A 16,276-nucleotide genomic window follows, 5' to 3' on the forward strand; every position below is an offset into this window, starting at 1 on the left:
GACCTGAATCCATACTTGGCCATTCCACCAGAGCTCCCACAGCGATTGCAAGTTTTATCTCCACTGAAATGAAGCATTGGGTTCTAAAAATTAGCCCATCTTTTATTAATGCGCGCTAATCAAGCGTCATGATGGATGATTATGATGTTGGTGGTGATTCATTACTTGGCCAAAAGATATAACAACATGAAAAGTGCAAAACAATGCAATTTCACATCTGGGCTTGTGCAAACCTAAGGAGGCACATCCCTTTGAAAAGTTTCCCCATGTAGATTAGCACCCACTTGAGACGGCTAATTGCCTGCAGCTGAAGGGCCTAATTGAGCCGCTGCAGTTTCAGGCCTATTTTCATACAAATCATGGCACATGTATAATAAGCCAAGCGGAAATACAAACAACCCACGCTGCCTAGACCTACAAAACACATCAAAGGCCATGTCACGCACAACTTCCTGTTTGCTAGAGCATTGCTAAAAAAGAGGAATTGCATGGCTCCAGATGTATGTTAGTCAATCAATTGGCAAGCGGATACATGAAAAACGAGATTTTGTTTGGTTTGTTAAAAGCACGTTTGAAATGATTGTCGAAAATTTTTGAGGGGGAGGTTCTCTGCCATGCAAACAGGAGCCCTGATTATAAATGGAGCAGATGAGAGAAAAAAGCGTGGATTATCGAATGCAAGCAAAAGGAAATCTGAGAGGTGAATTTCGGTCATTTAACTGAGTATTACACAGAGAAAGTGACTGAGTTGTACTCACATTCCAAAGGAATGGAAGGAGGAGGGGTTTGATGTCACAGTTTTCGAAAATGTTTTCAGAGACTGGCTTTTGGTCAGTATGTTTAAATGTAATGTGATGGCCATGAGTGCTTAGTGTGTATAGTGCAGTTGAATAAGTGCTTTGTGCTCCAGATTTTCTTCATTCTAGGGTTATATCTGCTAACTTTTCATGCTGTCCCAAATCATATTTTCATATAAACGCCTGTTTAACATCTGTAAATGCTCAAAAGTGATTTCTGGTGTTTTGCTCTTTTCTGTCATTCAAAAAATTCACTAATTTGTTATTTCATGACAAATACTTAAAATTGCCATTAATTTTAGCAGAATCATGGAAGTATTGAAGATGGAGAAACATAATAGTAAATTCAGATCAAACACACAACAATTTATGTTTAATGAATAATTCTGCAAACACCAAAAGAAGGAAATAAGACATTTCTCCACACTCCATTTCCACAATTTCTGAATGTGTGATAGCTGTAACTCACAACCTGTAATGCCAGCAGCCAAAGACAAAGCATGTGCACCACTTCTACATTCTAGCATAACAACAGACTTTGGTACTATGCAGCTTTACAGATATATATAAGCAGATTAGTTTGCTTAATGTTTAATGTCATGTCATGTAATGCAGGATGTCATACAGTGTTGTAGAATGTCATGTAGTAATGCAGGATGTCATACAGTGTTGTAGAATGTAATGTAGTAATGCAGGATGTCAGATAGTGTTGTAGAAGTCATGTAGTTGTGCAGGATGTCATACAGTGTTTAAGCATGTCATGTAGTAATGCAGGATGTCATATAGTGTTGTAGAATGTCATGTAGTAATGCAGGATGTCATACAGTGTTGTAGAATGTCACGTAGTAATGCAGGATGTCAGATAGTGTTGTAGAATGTCATGTAGTAATGCAGGACGTCATGTAGTAATGCAGGACGTCAGATAGTGTTGTAGAAAATTATATAGTATTGCAGGATGTCATATAGTATTGTAGACTGACATATAGTATTGCGTGTCAGACTTATATTGCATACACAGCACAGAATAACTTCTACCTACCTTTGGGACATTATCTTGTAGGCATCAGGGAGGTAGCAGTTGATATTTTCCATCTGGAAGGGGTCGGCATCGCAGATCTTGTCATCTGTGCGCCCGTAATTAGCGCTCTCGATCATGATGACATCACTTCCTGGACAGCGCAGGTCAATTGGGTAGCCCTCGCAAGACAGCTCCCGCCTGACCAAACCAAAGGGCAGTGCTGCCCGGCTGAAGCCTGGACGGAGAGAAAGAGAAAAAGCAGAAAAATAAATCAAAGACAGAAATATAACTACTCTGACAAGATGTATCAGGAGGAAATGTGGCGGGGGTATCTTGAGAAACACGCTGGACATTATTTCAAAGGCTGCCGAGCGGCCTTAAGACGAATGGGACGTTCTGAGCTATACGTGAAGCATGATATCAGTTTGTGAAAAAAAAACATCACCGATGGGAAGTCAAAGTAAACGAATCAATACTTAATATCTATGGTAATTAATAAGTGTGCTTGGTAGTGTACAGTCTTTCACTGTGCTATTCAAGTGCTGACATTAGATTTCTTTTTAGAATTTTTTTATATTTTTTTATTAGACTTAAATTAATGACAAATCTAGGAAAAATATTTCGATATAATATTTTAGAGCTTTAATATATAAATGATACAGCCAAACAAGCATCAACAACATGAATGGCTATCTCTGACAGTATGATAGTAGACATGTGCGTAGCTGAATAAAAAAAAAAAACATGAAGGCTGTCTGAGCATGGGGAGAGAAAAAAATCAATACTTGAGTTCTGCAAATGCAAGCAGTGCCAAATAACTGTGCAAAGGGGTGGGGGGGTCCTACTCCCAACAAATCATTTAAAGAACATTTTGCTTTCAGCACTGTTCCATGCTAAACATTAAAGGCTAATTTCTTATCTTAAAAATAACACTCTATTTCGAATTTCACCTAAAACACAGAAGCCTATTAATTTTGTGGCAACAGAAAAGTAAATCCAGCGAAAATTGGATTTGCTCTTAGAGGCTCAGTAGAGTGGTTATGTGAAGCAGACGCTTTTGGTGTTTTCTGAAAATAAAATTCCAGTGGGACAGTATGCAGAACTCTGGGCGTATCCCTGTGGGTGGTGGGAGACACGCCGTGCTGAATTTCACATCAGAACTTTAGGCGCCATGAAAAAAAATGAAAAAAAAAAAAAACAGGCAAAGGAGACAGAATGCCTATAAACAAACTGCAAGAATCTATGAGACACAATGCTAAGCTCTAAACATGCCTCATGCTGTAAATTGTATCACATCTAATTATAGCATGTTTCTATAGACCAAGAGGACAAAGTCAAAAAATATCCTCAGGGATTTCCGCTCACAGAAACAACAGCCGGTTGACTCTCCAGCCACCCTGATTGAATATAAACTCAGTACTTGCCCCTTGTTAAGGCTACCAGGGAAAAGCATTTGGCTACATTAATTAAGATCATCTTTATCGCAATCAAATCCTTTATCTGAAAAAAAAAAGCTGGAATAAAAACATGATGGTCTTTATAAAGATGGAAATTCATTCATTTTTTTTGTAGATATATAAATGAAAGTGCATATAAGGTGCCTGGTATCTCAGCGCATTTCTTTTCATTCATGTTGAAATGCACCAAACCATTTTTAACAACCTCGGCCTAGAAGTTACTGACAGGATCTTAATTACACAACACAAAGAGCACCCATAACTCCTAAGCGCTTTATTTTATCAAGCCATCACCTTTCTGACAAGCCAGGATGTTTTTAGCTGTATCAAAAGTGTACTGACAACAAAATGGGCTCAAATGACTTTAAAAAGTCCGCTCAATCGAAATGAGTTTCTGGATGATTGGAGTCAACAATCGGAGAAGACAGAACGTGGACTGTTGCGCTGTTCGCTTTTTGACTTTGGGCATTCCTTGTTTGACAGTTACACATTAAGACACAGGAAAAGTTGAGAAATGATGGGTATTTACCTCACTCCCAAGCTGTCATGCTGCGATCATTTTTGGAATGAGTTCTGGAAAGCGCTTTTGGGTGAAGCGCAATTTATTAAAGGTTTTCGGCTTGCCAAAAAAGAAACTCCGGGAAGGGACTTGAGACTCGGTGCAGTGTTGATGTTGGTGTGTTTCCAGTTCAGAGCTAAATTTAGTTTGAGTAGTTCTCTTGAGGTATAAGAAGGTTCAGCTAAACGATCAATGGTAACTTTTAATTCTAACGCAGTACAATGTAGTATTGAAAACAAAACTTGTTTTTGTTTGCCTCTGGAAGCATTTGAGAATTGCCTTTTTTTCCCCTCTGGCTTGTATTTGAACTGTGGTCAGACTCAGTAAAGAGAGCACATGAGCCATCCAGGAATCAATGGGATTGCAGTATAGTCCATCTGACTGGGCTGCATTAGCTCTGGCCTCGCTACATTGCGCTGGCAGAACGTATGTGGTCCTCTGAGGGGAAAACACATCAGAATGATCAGGCGTGCCTTGCCAAAACCACTCATACACTTATTCTGAAGAATCCTGCTAAAACACTTACAGTTCACAGCGGTGCGGTTTTGCTGTATGGTACTGGACTTTATTGTCCCGTGCTCAAAGGAAACCAGAACATGTCGAGGGCGTGGGATGGAAAAGAACAGACGGATGAGTAACGACGCCATTGCTCCATGACCTGAATCGACTGAGCTGTAACGCGTAATGCTCTTCCTGCCCATGTGTCTCAACATGGTCACCAACCTGCTCCATACATCACACATGAAGGCTCTATTTCATACACAGTCGCTGATAAGGCCTGACGTCTTACAGCGACTGAATTCATCAATAAGGCACAAAAATAGAACGAATATCCTTTTTAACATATAAATAGAATAGAAAAAATGTGTTGCAGCCACTGAAACAGGAGGAAAGGGTTAGTAAAGCAGTGTCTGCACCGCTGCACATTAACCTGCAGCTCTATGCTACTTGTATTACGTCTTGATTTGATTTTGTGGGCCGCACGTTTTCTGTGGCGTGTCTATATATATAAAATGTGTCCTAACGTCTCTATTCGGGCCGCTGTTGCTCTTATGAGATCGGTCCTGGTTTTATGACATGATTTGTCATGTTTTGACACTTTGATTTACTCCTGCAATTCCCTTTTTGACCCAAAATATTTGAAAGCGAGTCATATCATGCTTTCTGGAGACAGGATTCAAAAGATCAAAATAACAATAAACTAAATTAATGCAACAAAATCCACTAAGCTTGTCAAATGTATATATGATATACAAATGTATGCTGCAAAAAATTTCAACATGGGAATCTATTTCTAAAATATTACCACAATTAGACTACTTGGAGAAATTTCCTTTACTGACAGAAGCCCAACATTTCAGAAAAAAAACAACTGCACCTTCAGTAAAAAACCCCAGCCTTCAGTTACTGCTCTTTAGATACTTTTCAGTGCTCTGCGCCCAAAACAGCATACAGAAGAACACAAAAACATTCAGGTATGTGTTTAAAGGCTCCAACAGAACACCACCGTCTCTGTGACTGAGGATGAAACGTACGGCTGTCAGTTTACAGTCAGCAACTACATCGATTTAGCAATGTTTCTGCAGCGCTCTGTAAGCAAATATATTATTCTATACGTTTTAAGAACAAGATGTTACTTGTTCAATAATTTCAAAGAGATTAAGCTGTGAGCATTAATAAAAAAGAGATTAAGCTGTAAGCTTTCTCCACTTTTCTGTAATGAGTCATTTCTCTCTTTGCTTAAGCTACATATGGTGCTAAACGCAGTGCATTAAAAAGAAGAGAAAAACCCTGGAAGCCACACTTTCTAGCGACTTGGGTAAAAAGTATTCCCAGGATTTTTCAGGGCTTATATGTGGAATAGTTTGGATTTAACAGAGTCAGTATTGCTGTACAATCAGACAGAACAAATTTTAAACAATCCGTGTATTGCATCAGCCTCCCATGCGCAAGTCTCATCTCTGGGCTTTTGGATTTAAGTGTTTCAAGGTATCTGGTCAAAAAAAAAGGCTACTCTGAGCTACGTGCAGAAGAACATGTCATGACTTGGGTTTTGCGCTGCGTTGTTCTGCACCACAACACAAACAGAATGTGACCCAATGCTGTGTCCCAAACTGCTTAATGCACACTAAGTATTACACATGTACAGTAATGAGAAAAAGTGTTCAGTTTTATTATGAGAATCATTTTGTTTTCTTTCCTGTCTTTGTTCTTTGTGTATTTTGTAATCTAATCTTTGTAAAGCTTGACCCTAAACAAGCAGCTAGAAAGAGGGGTAAAAAGCAGCTACAAAGAGGGTAAAAAGACACAGATCTTGAGGGAAGAGTGATTAAATCACACATTATCATGAAGTACAAATAAATGCATTTCCTGTTCAGTAAGAAAAAAGAAATAAAATCTCTTATCATATAGTAGATCAGTCTGTCCTTCTGTCATTTTCATTTATTTACACCCTCATGCTCTCACGTCACTCTGGACTTCTTTTGTGCCTGAGCTGTGTATCTGAACTGGTGTATGGCATATAGATGCGCATGGATTTACATGTTTTTAATTTCAAAATAAAAAACTAAAAAAAAAAACTATGCACTGTAGCTTTAAATACATAACCCTATTTCCCTCGCACACTACATGGGTAACTTTCACGTAAGTAGGTAGCAAAATGGTAGTAATTCACTCCTCCTTTTCCCATCTATGACTGACAATGGCATCTTCGTGGCAGGATTTAAATTATACACATTTTTCTAGGGGCACGATGCTCACAGCGAGTGGTGAAAATAAGTCTGTGGTTCGTGCACACTTGATTGCTGCTGTGCCACTTTCAGATTGTTTAAAATCCTAAACTGATTAGCATAGGATTGTATTGCAAGCAGCACTGCAGCAGTGGAAAGAAGCTCTGTTACTCTTCTGATTTAAAATCAGCTTTACTGTCCTTGCATTTAACTCCCTGCTGCTATGCTGACAGAAATATCTGATGTCAGCTACTACGGATATAGGCCCGTCCATCAAGAAAGCAAGAAAGAAAGCAAGAAAGAAAGAAAAAGAACCTCTGATATAACTGAAATGTTCATTTTGTTTATAGTCAGTAACATCAGCAAAGAATTGATCTTCTTTTTCATTATTTCAATTTTTGACTGCTAGTGTTGTGTTAAATTAATAGATTCTCAACATGGCTGATAAACAGTGCAGTTAGATAACATTAGAGAAAATGTCCAAAGGAAATATCCCCAGCGTTAGCTAACCTAATGTACGTGTAAAAAGAACACATGCTCCAATCTGTATACAAGAATTTTGTGTGTTTTCATTAATATTAATTGTTCGGGTGGACTTTACTGTGACATTAAAACAAAACAGTGACATTTAGTTATCTATACTTTAGTACTGTTATTGTGCCATGATTTTTTTAAACGAAAATCCCACCGCTAATCCTATTAATGTCTTTTATTTATGATAAGTCTTAGGACCAACAATCAGGTCTGACAGAAAAGCAGGGGACAAAGGCGTCTTCTGAAATGCATAAACAACGTGATGGGACAAGGACGAGTGCTGACCACAGAAATGCAGCATTGACAAAGGTCTGAAGACTTTAGATCCGGCCTTCACCTGTTCTTCACTTTATGCGAGAAAAAAGACAGGTACATAAATTGTTCTTTGTGTTCTGACGTGATTTGCAGGAGGAATCCACCTGGGTCAAACTGTTTGGAAGAAAAATTGGACTTTTAGTTTGAGCAAAACACAATTCATGCTGACAGCTTGATGTTTTTCAGTGTATTTACTGTATAAACAGGACGTCTAAGAGAAAAGCTGTCTTTTATGGTTCTGTGAATAGAAAAGCGTATAGAATTGTTTTGTTTGTTTTTTTCCCCATTAGTTAAAGTACACTGTCCGTACTAACCTTAGCTTGCGTTTTGCTCAGATGTTCCTGTTTAAGTCGGTTTAAACCAAGCAGAGAAGCACAGCACGCTCACCAGGAGCCTAGAGTGAGAGAGTGAGCAAGCAGCCCTCCTACTCTTTCCTCTCCTTCTAATTAATCAACAGACATCAGGATCAGAAGCGGTAAATAATATATTAAAGGGAATGCTCAATTCCGTTGCCATAGCGACAGGCATGGCTTGGTGATCTCCGCCCGCTGTCCTGGCCTTGTTGACACTGAGTGTTATCGGGCATTCTGGTCAGTCACCACAAGGGTCGCTTTTCAATTCCTTTCAAGCAGATAGGTAGCCAGCTCCGAACTCGAGCGAGCAGGCCCCACACTGGCGCACAATGGGGGCCTTTCATAGTTGAGGTTTATCAGTCGCCACACTGTACACGACTCCGTGAGTATGCTCAGTGCCACTTATGAGGGGGAAGGGGGCCCTTTTAATCAAGGTTCAAATGCACAAATGACTTCTTGGTCTCCACTTTGCTCCACAGTGCTCTGCTCTCATGTAAATATTTGTGTAAATACAGGGCGCTATTGTGCTGTGGTAATTCAGCGCTGTAAAACGAGCCTTGTGGTACCGGGGTTTTTAATTACGAAGGATTAAAGCAAAGGAGGAAAATCGCTTGGTTATCATACTACACTATAACGACATAAAACATTTTTTAGACATCCCTTCACTGCTACAAACTCAGAGAATGTCAGCTTGTAGATTCCACACTAGTGGCTACAGTCCCATAATTCTACTCTAATTCACTTTTCACCTTTGGAGTGACATTGCCCCATTCAGAGAGCAGTAGCCAGGCAAAAATGCTAATTCGATGACAACGGAGCATGGTCTCTGTGGTGCGATAATATTTTAATCTCCTCAACGAGCCAAATCAATTGGAAAAGTGACCATCTGCCAGGACATAACTATGACTGGAGTGGAGGTAATGAACATACAGGGAGCGATTAAGATCGTCATCATCGGCAGCAGCATCCTGTCGTAATCTCGCTCACAAGAAAACTGCTGAGATACCAGATGACAAACGTATGAGAGTCACATCGGCATATGACCTAATAAAAAATATGTCTGTTTAGAGAAAGTACGATGTGTATAATTAAATAATATTTTTTAAGACATGAAAAAAATACATAATTAAACTAAATAATAATAATAATAATAATAATAATAATGATGATGATGATGATGAGATTGTGTTTATTATTAGTAGTTTATTTTATTATTAATATTCTTATTATTCTTATTGATCTTATTTTTCTTTTCTTATTATTATTATTAAAACAGCTTAGAAATGGCATAATATTCATAGAAATGGTTGAGGAATGTTGTCTCCAAGCTTTGGTTTGTGTTTTTGTATAGAGAGTATAGAGGGATAACTAGATTATTTAAGCATGACAGTGCATTCTTTCCCACTGACGCTCAACAAAACATGCAGGACACTCATGACCACTGTCAAGCCTCATTAACACAGCTTGGATTGTGCTTTGTCCCGACAGTACAGCATACAACTGCTTAGAAATGATCCAGCGTTGCTAGCACTGCTATTATCCTGCTCGTACGCTTGACAAAGCTGCTTGCTGAGGGGATTTCGGAGGGGAATAGGAAAGCATATCATAGCGAATCGGGCAGAAGCAACAGGAAACTCAGCTTGAGTCCTCCGTGTCTTTTTACGTTTACCGCTCGCGCTAAATGCTTTGGACGTCTGTGGAAAAGCAAAGACGCCTCAAGTCACCTTTCCCCCTGCGGAGCTGATTCCATAATCCAGCAATATCCTTTACAATAGGCGTGTTGTCTTAAGAAGTCAAGGGGGGAAGAAGAAAGAGATGAGAAAATATTGTGGGTATTAATGCAAATATTCGCTACTGGTGAGAAGGTTTTGCTCTGGTTCAAGTTCAAGTGGGGGGGTGCTCCTTTAAAGCTTGACAGTTTAACCTGAGGACACGACCTTCAGTGCAAACATCTGTGGAATTTCTGGGTCAAATCTTAGCATGAAGAATTTATTAAGCAGAAAAGTTGAAGTCATCAAATCTTTCTGCATATTGAACCGCATACTCATGGTTCAGACATGAAGACGATGCAGAGTGCAGACCAAACCAATACACTGCTTGTCTTTTTTCCTTATCATCTGAGCCTGTTATGGACAGGCTTTAAGGCAGAGCGAGAAGCATAGAGAGAGAGAGAGAGAGAGAGAGAGAGAGAGAGAGAGAGAGAGAGAGAGAGAGAGAGAGAGAGAGAGAGAGAGAGAGAGAGAGAGAGAGAGAGAGAGAGAGAGAGAGAGAGAGAGAGAGAGAGAGAGAGAGAGAGAGAGAGAGAGAGAGAGAGAGAGAGAGAGAGAGAGAGAAAATGCGTATGGGTAACATCCTGTGAGAAGGCATATAGTCTCTGATATGCAGACAGAGGCTGGTGTAGTTCCTGGATTCAAGATTCATTGGTATTCATGGCCATGGTTTGCCCCAGTTCATTTACATCTCTCTCTTCCATAGCAACAGCGGGTGAACTATCAGGAGCATCTTTGATACAGGTGTGTGGACAAAAAAAACTCTGTATTTCAATTAGCTTTGGACAGACATTATAAAAAAATATATATACCCCGACTTCTATCTTTTTACTGCTGAGGCAGGTTTTGTATTTTTTTTTTTTTATCTGCATGCTGTAGCAACCCCCTTCCCCCCGCCTGTATGCTACGATTTGCTCCCTCGTGTTCCACAGGAGATACGCACGAACCCACAAAGACAAATTACTGTGTACATTACCAGCATAATGGGAACAATGTCTATCTGCATGAGCATCAAAAGAGCCTTATCGGTTTTGACAGAAAGACATTCCAAAGCTCTGTGTAGGATAAAATGATCAATGTAATGCAAATACAACAGCTTGCACAACAACCTGTGTAAACCCAACAAAGTCCTTTTTTTCTGGTTCAAATAATAAAATGCGCAGAGAGCAGTGGAATAAAAGCACATATTAAACATCAGAGAGGCACTCGGAGTAAACCAGGAGCCTGTGGGCTCTGTGACCTCAATTGATAGCAGGCACTCATACATGGAAATTAGCCTTTAAGCTTTAATTAAACACAATGTACCACATCAAGGTCATAAATTTGTCTTTTACAACGTTATTGACAACGTGTCATCTCCACTGGCAGATGGTGGCTTTCTCATGCTGTCTCAAATCTGTAAAGCCCAGAGGAAGCGTCTGACTGCTAAAATACAGTGATTATATCTGTATAGCTGTGTAATGTAATGAACCTTCTTGATGATGTTCTAAAAATAGTGGTTCCTGAGACATCCTGGGATTAATAAATGAATGATTATTCAATGACTCCTCATTTGGTTTCTCTTTAACTTACGTGAAGAATCCACCCTGAACGACCTGCATATTAATCTTTATAATGAACATGTGAGCTTCGGTATGTCGAAAGTCATCCTAATGCTTCAATTTCACTTTGCTTAAGGCTTTCTCGCTGTAACACTTTCACTTTGCTTAGATCGCTTGCTAGCTGAGCCGAGTCCATAACTCGTCGTATAGCAACATAAAAAAAATGAAAACGAAGCTTCCAGTGGAACTAGAAACAAATCCTGAACGTTATCTCTTATGTCTGAGATTGTCTCTAATTAAAAGCAGTGCTACCCTGTGACATCAAACTTCTTACAGGAATAACTAAAATACATCAAATTAGCACCAGAATCACTAAACACATCACAAATATTTCAGAGAGGAATTTACCTGTAAAATGTTTCACTTTTACTAAATTGTACTAAAACCTCTGACTCGTATGTGTGAATCTACACATTTAAAGATACATAAGTCTTTTCAGATGTAGAGCAGATCTTCTAGTTGCCGAATGACATCACCAGGGTAAGAATGCTAATGATGAATCTACCATTAAGCCATTGTATGCTTCTTCAATCAATAAAGAAGGATCTACATACATCACCATAGTTAAAGGCGCATGCTTACAGTGTCCCTCTCTCTCTCTCGGTTTCCCTCTCTCTCTCTCTTTCTCTCTCCATCTGCCTCTTCTGTCACTAAACACAATGTGCCCTTTCGTGTCAATGCCTCGACGACACATTATTCAGACATCACTTTCGCTGACCTCCACCTGGCATTTAAACTCCCGGCCAGGCAAGTGTTTGCTCTGACCGGCGTAGTTGAACAAGCTCAATCATTTAAGCAAGCTTTTGACCCTGCTGAAAAGGTCTGGTGAGGGCTCCGTGTAAAAAATTCAGTTTAATTTAAACTATTAAGGAGATACTTCACCCAAACGTGACCTCAGCTTTGGTCTTTTCTCCTCGTATTAGGCTAGTCATTTGTCTGGATTGAAAAATGTATGGCAGATAGGAGCGGCTGCATTTTGCAGCAGGAGCAAAGCACGGCATTGTGTGGTGCTGAAACATTTGTGGGTTTGAGATATTATGATGTAGCACAGAGTCTTTTTTGGGAACGAAATCTGTTTGACATAAAAATTTTGCTAATGAGTATCTTGCACATTTCTCGTTGACTGCACATCATCTGTCTAGGATACTTATCTTGTAGGGTGTGGAGCACTGCAAGGTGCTGTCAGGCTGAAATGAGCAAAGGTGCTTTTGTGGCACTGTCATGAAAGACATCTAAAGAGCTCTGAAAACTCTGAGAACAATGATGGAGATTTGCATTGGAATAAAAGAACGCGCATGGGCCTTGTGAAGGCAGTTCCGCATGTTTTTCGAGATGTCCATCAGAACGTGAAGTTATCGAATTTGCTAAGCTGAGGTACAAACCTAATAATTACACCCCGGTGCTGTGGAATACTTCAATCTGATTGGCCAGAAGGTGCCGATAGCGACAGGCATGAACTTGTCTCAACAATATTCCACAATATCAAATTTAACTACAGACAGTTAAAAAGCATGATCTGTTGTTTATTATTAAAGAGAAAACCAAAATGTTCTATGAAGATTAAAACACATGTAATTCTATTGAAAATAATAATCTTTTAAGAGGTAATGACGAGCCACCAACATCTAGGTGTTGATCATTTTCCTTGCACTGGTCTATCCCTTTCATAAGAAATTACATTCCTATCAAGCTACTTTTTTCCATCCTGCATTAATGACTGACTATTGTGAAGTTTATTGAGTGCACGCTGCCCTGTGGGGTGTAAAACCTCAACCTCTTTTACTGGCATGTCAGAAACACAGCTTTACAATCTCCAGCTCAGAGAGATAAAATGACTCACCAGCACTCAGTCACAGTGTGAGGTCACTGATTCTCTGTGTGATCAGCGACACACTTGGACAATTCTAACCCACAGAAAAAAGAAAGCCGTCTGCTCCCTTACACGATCTGTTTGGGAATGTTAGGAAATGTATCACTGACCGTCTGTTGCTCTGTCCTTCAAGTGTTACAATACATCTGGATAAATTTTAGCAATAATCTACAACCCTTTATTTCTAGAATTGGGAGAAATGGCTTTAAAAAATGGAAATAATGTACTACGGATTACACAATGAATTTACTTAATGGACCCAGTTCTATACTTCATCCATAAATTCAATCATATAGCCTAAATCATAAAAAGCAAAAGCCTTTTAATTAGTGAGGTCCTGGTAGAGATAAGGGAAGTCGTAGTAGTGGTGGTATTAGCAGTAGTGGTAGCAAAAGTGGTAGTAGTGGGGATGTGGTTAAAATGTTTGACTACCAATCGGAAGGTTGTGAGTTTGAATCCCAGGTACACCAAGCTGCAACTGCTGGGCCCCTTAGTAAGGCCCTTAACCCTCAAATGCTCAGCTGTGAAAAAATGTAAGTCGCTCTGGATGAAGATTTGGTCTTCTGCCAAATGCCATAAATGTCAATAGTGGCTGTAGTTCTAGCCACTATGTCTTTTACTACTACTACTACTAATAATAATAATAATAATTATGCCACAGTGGGAGTGGTGGTGGTAGTAGTAGTCGTACCATAAATTCCATAGAACTAATACAGTCTAACAGACATGAATGAGTAGATGTACTCTGAGTGTTCTGATGGACCACGCTGTGTTTACAACCTTGACAATGGTGGACATGTGGCTTATGAAATGTGATGCGCTCTCCTCACACAGAACCGGTATTTATATAATACAGTTATAAGCTTAACACTTAGCTTTGCTTGGTTTCATCCATTTCCCCACATTCATGAGTATTTATGACTAGTGTGCACTGTAGTGTATTGCCTTCATGAAGATGCAGTACAAACTTAAATAATCATTCAATCAGAATCTTCATTCATCTAATTTTTTATATTTTTTTTTCCCACTGAATAATAGATGCTGGTATGTATGTCTTGTAGCAGCATACTGAACTTAAATAAATGTAATAACCCAAACACATAATGTGCTATGCCCAGGTTCCCAAGCTACAGTTGCTGTAATTGTTGTTGTAATTATTATTATTTATGTGCTCGTGAATAGGAAGGGATATATGAAAACCTTGATGTTGAGAGAACATTCAGCTGGCCCCGTTAAGAAAACACTGTGTTTATTTATTTAGATTTTCATTATTATTATTTTTATTATTTATATATATTTTCTTAAGCTGCAGAAAATCCATTTCTTTTTGGTTAGTGAGGTTAGGGTTAGACTTCTGTTTTGGCACAGTATTAATTAACTGCATTAATATTTGTATCGTTAAATATGTAAACTGAAAGATGAATATGTGTGTACATTAGTTTCAACTAATCATTTTTTTTATTATTTATTATCATGTTTTTTTTTTAAACACCATTACACTCTCAACTGCCAAAACTGTCACTTATTGATCATGGAAGTTTGATTGTAAAAATGAAATACTTCAATAGTAGAAATTAAATTCTAGTCACGGGCTTCACGGAATCACATGCAAACAATAAAGATGCTGATGTGACCCTAATGTTGAGGTTCCTGATCACTTTAAAATTCCACAATATTAATGCAGCAAACAGGAACCTGGCTCTACTTACCCTCTGACCCTCTAATACACAGTCTGTTTTTCGCACAGCACCCTAATCGCCTCAAAACCCAACATTCATTTTCTTCCTAGAACTTGCTTTATAAACGGCTCACATCTGGGTCTCTTTCACTTGTTCCCCAAAAAGTCTTACAATTGCTGGAAAGCACAATGAGATCTTTCTTTTCTTCTTTTTGTACGTTGCTGTATGTTGGGTCTTCAAAATGAATCTGAGATGAAATGATTTCAAACAAAAGCAAAAAACAAAAGAGGAATGAGGATCCTTATCATGGTGAATAAACAGTACATGCTTTATATGCCTTTCGATGCCACACTGTCTACCAACAAGGCCTTTTATGGCCGCATTACAGTCGGCCCACATGGTGTGTGAAAAAGTAAAACAAAACAATAAAGGTTTCATGGCTCACTTCTGATGGGATCTTATCCACAGAATAAAAAAAAGGCGATAAAACAAATCATCATCTTCCTAGACTTTGTGACTATGTGATTTTCCCTATCTCACACTGTGATACTGATCATTTGGGGATATGCCTAGACAAGACAAAGGCTGTAAGAGAAAACAGCCAGGGGAGATAAGAAGCATGTGGGTATATGACTAAAACGGTAACCAGGACCAGGAGTCTCTTCACTGTAATATACTCAAATTAAATTCCTTCCAATGGTTGATTTAATCCCTTTCTTAAAGTCTCGTCTGTTGTTAACATGTCATGACATGCAAAAGAAACCTTATATGCTAATTCTAAAGAATAATCCTGTTGAAACAGAGTTTTATTACTAAACTGTGGATGATATCAACAATACATTTTGACCAGAGAACATTGTAACTCGGCTGAATAACACAAATTACGGTTTGATAAGACTTTAGACTTTCATTTAAAGCGAACACAGCAAACTCTGTGCTTTTGTACGGCTTGGTATAGCGTCACTCAGTACTAGGTGCAATGGGACTGACGGGGAAAAGGCTAATATGAATTAAGAATCAACTAAATGGACCCGATTACAGTAGTACAAATACATGGAGAATCTGTAGCTTTTCAGACAGAACTGTTTACCTTGACACTATTTCCACTGAACTGGCATTTAAGAATGATTTCTTATGGTGTATGTTAAAATACCTCAGCAAAGAACCACAGAACATGGAAGGATTTTCTCGCCATGCATTGTCTGATTTTATTAATATAACTAGTATTCTTCTTATTAAATTTTTTCAGATATAATTTCAGTTTTAAACTGTGTATGTTTCAGTTATTCTTTTTGATCTGCTCTTCAGAGACACAGGCATGAATACACGCTGTACACTGAGTGTAAGATTATCATTATGAACAAAACTAATTTACATCATTATGTCGAGGTTTTGTTCGGTTGCAGTTTCTGTTTTAACTTAAATATATTGGTGTTTTTTTCTGTACTTTTCAGTAACTAGATTCTGGCTAGGGTCCAGAATCCATTTCCAGGTCTTCAGGTTTTTACTAAAGCAAGACAAGACAAATTGCTTTAACATGTTCATTAAGAAGGAGAAGAACTGCTTAGGGTTCATCAGTACACCTGGCTTTCGGT

The 16,276-nt window shown here is 38.8% G+C and overlaps 1 protein-coding gene across 26 annotated transcripts in view; it reads right to left on the reverse strand.

The window, feature by feature from the left end:
* The window catches only part of adgrl2a (adhesion G protein-coupled receptor L2a), a 90,042-nt gene that overhangs the window by 50,948 nt on the left and 22,818 nt on the right, over positions 1–16,276 (reverse strand). For all 26 annotated transcript variants that reach the window (XM_047810320.1, XM_047810324.1, XM_047810319.1 and 23 more), the window contains exon 3: positions 1,837–2,050. In XM_047810320.1, the coding sequence (XP_047666276.1) occupies positions 1,837–2,050 (214 nt within the window). The remainder of the gene's footprint in view (positions 1–1,836; positions 2,051–16,276) is intronic.

This window comes from Tachysurus fulvidraco, chromosome 2, assembly GCF_022655615.1.
Source record: "Tachysurus fulvidraco isolate hzauxx_2018 chromosome 2, HZAU_PFXX_2.0, whole genome shotgun sequence".
Taxonomy (NCBI): domain Eukaryota; kingdom Metazoa; phylum Chordata; class Actinopteri; order Siluriformes; family Bagridae; genus Tachysurus; species Tachysurus fulvidraco.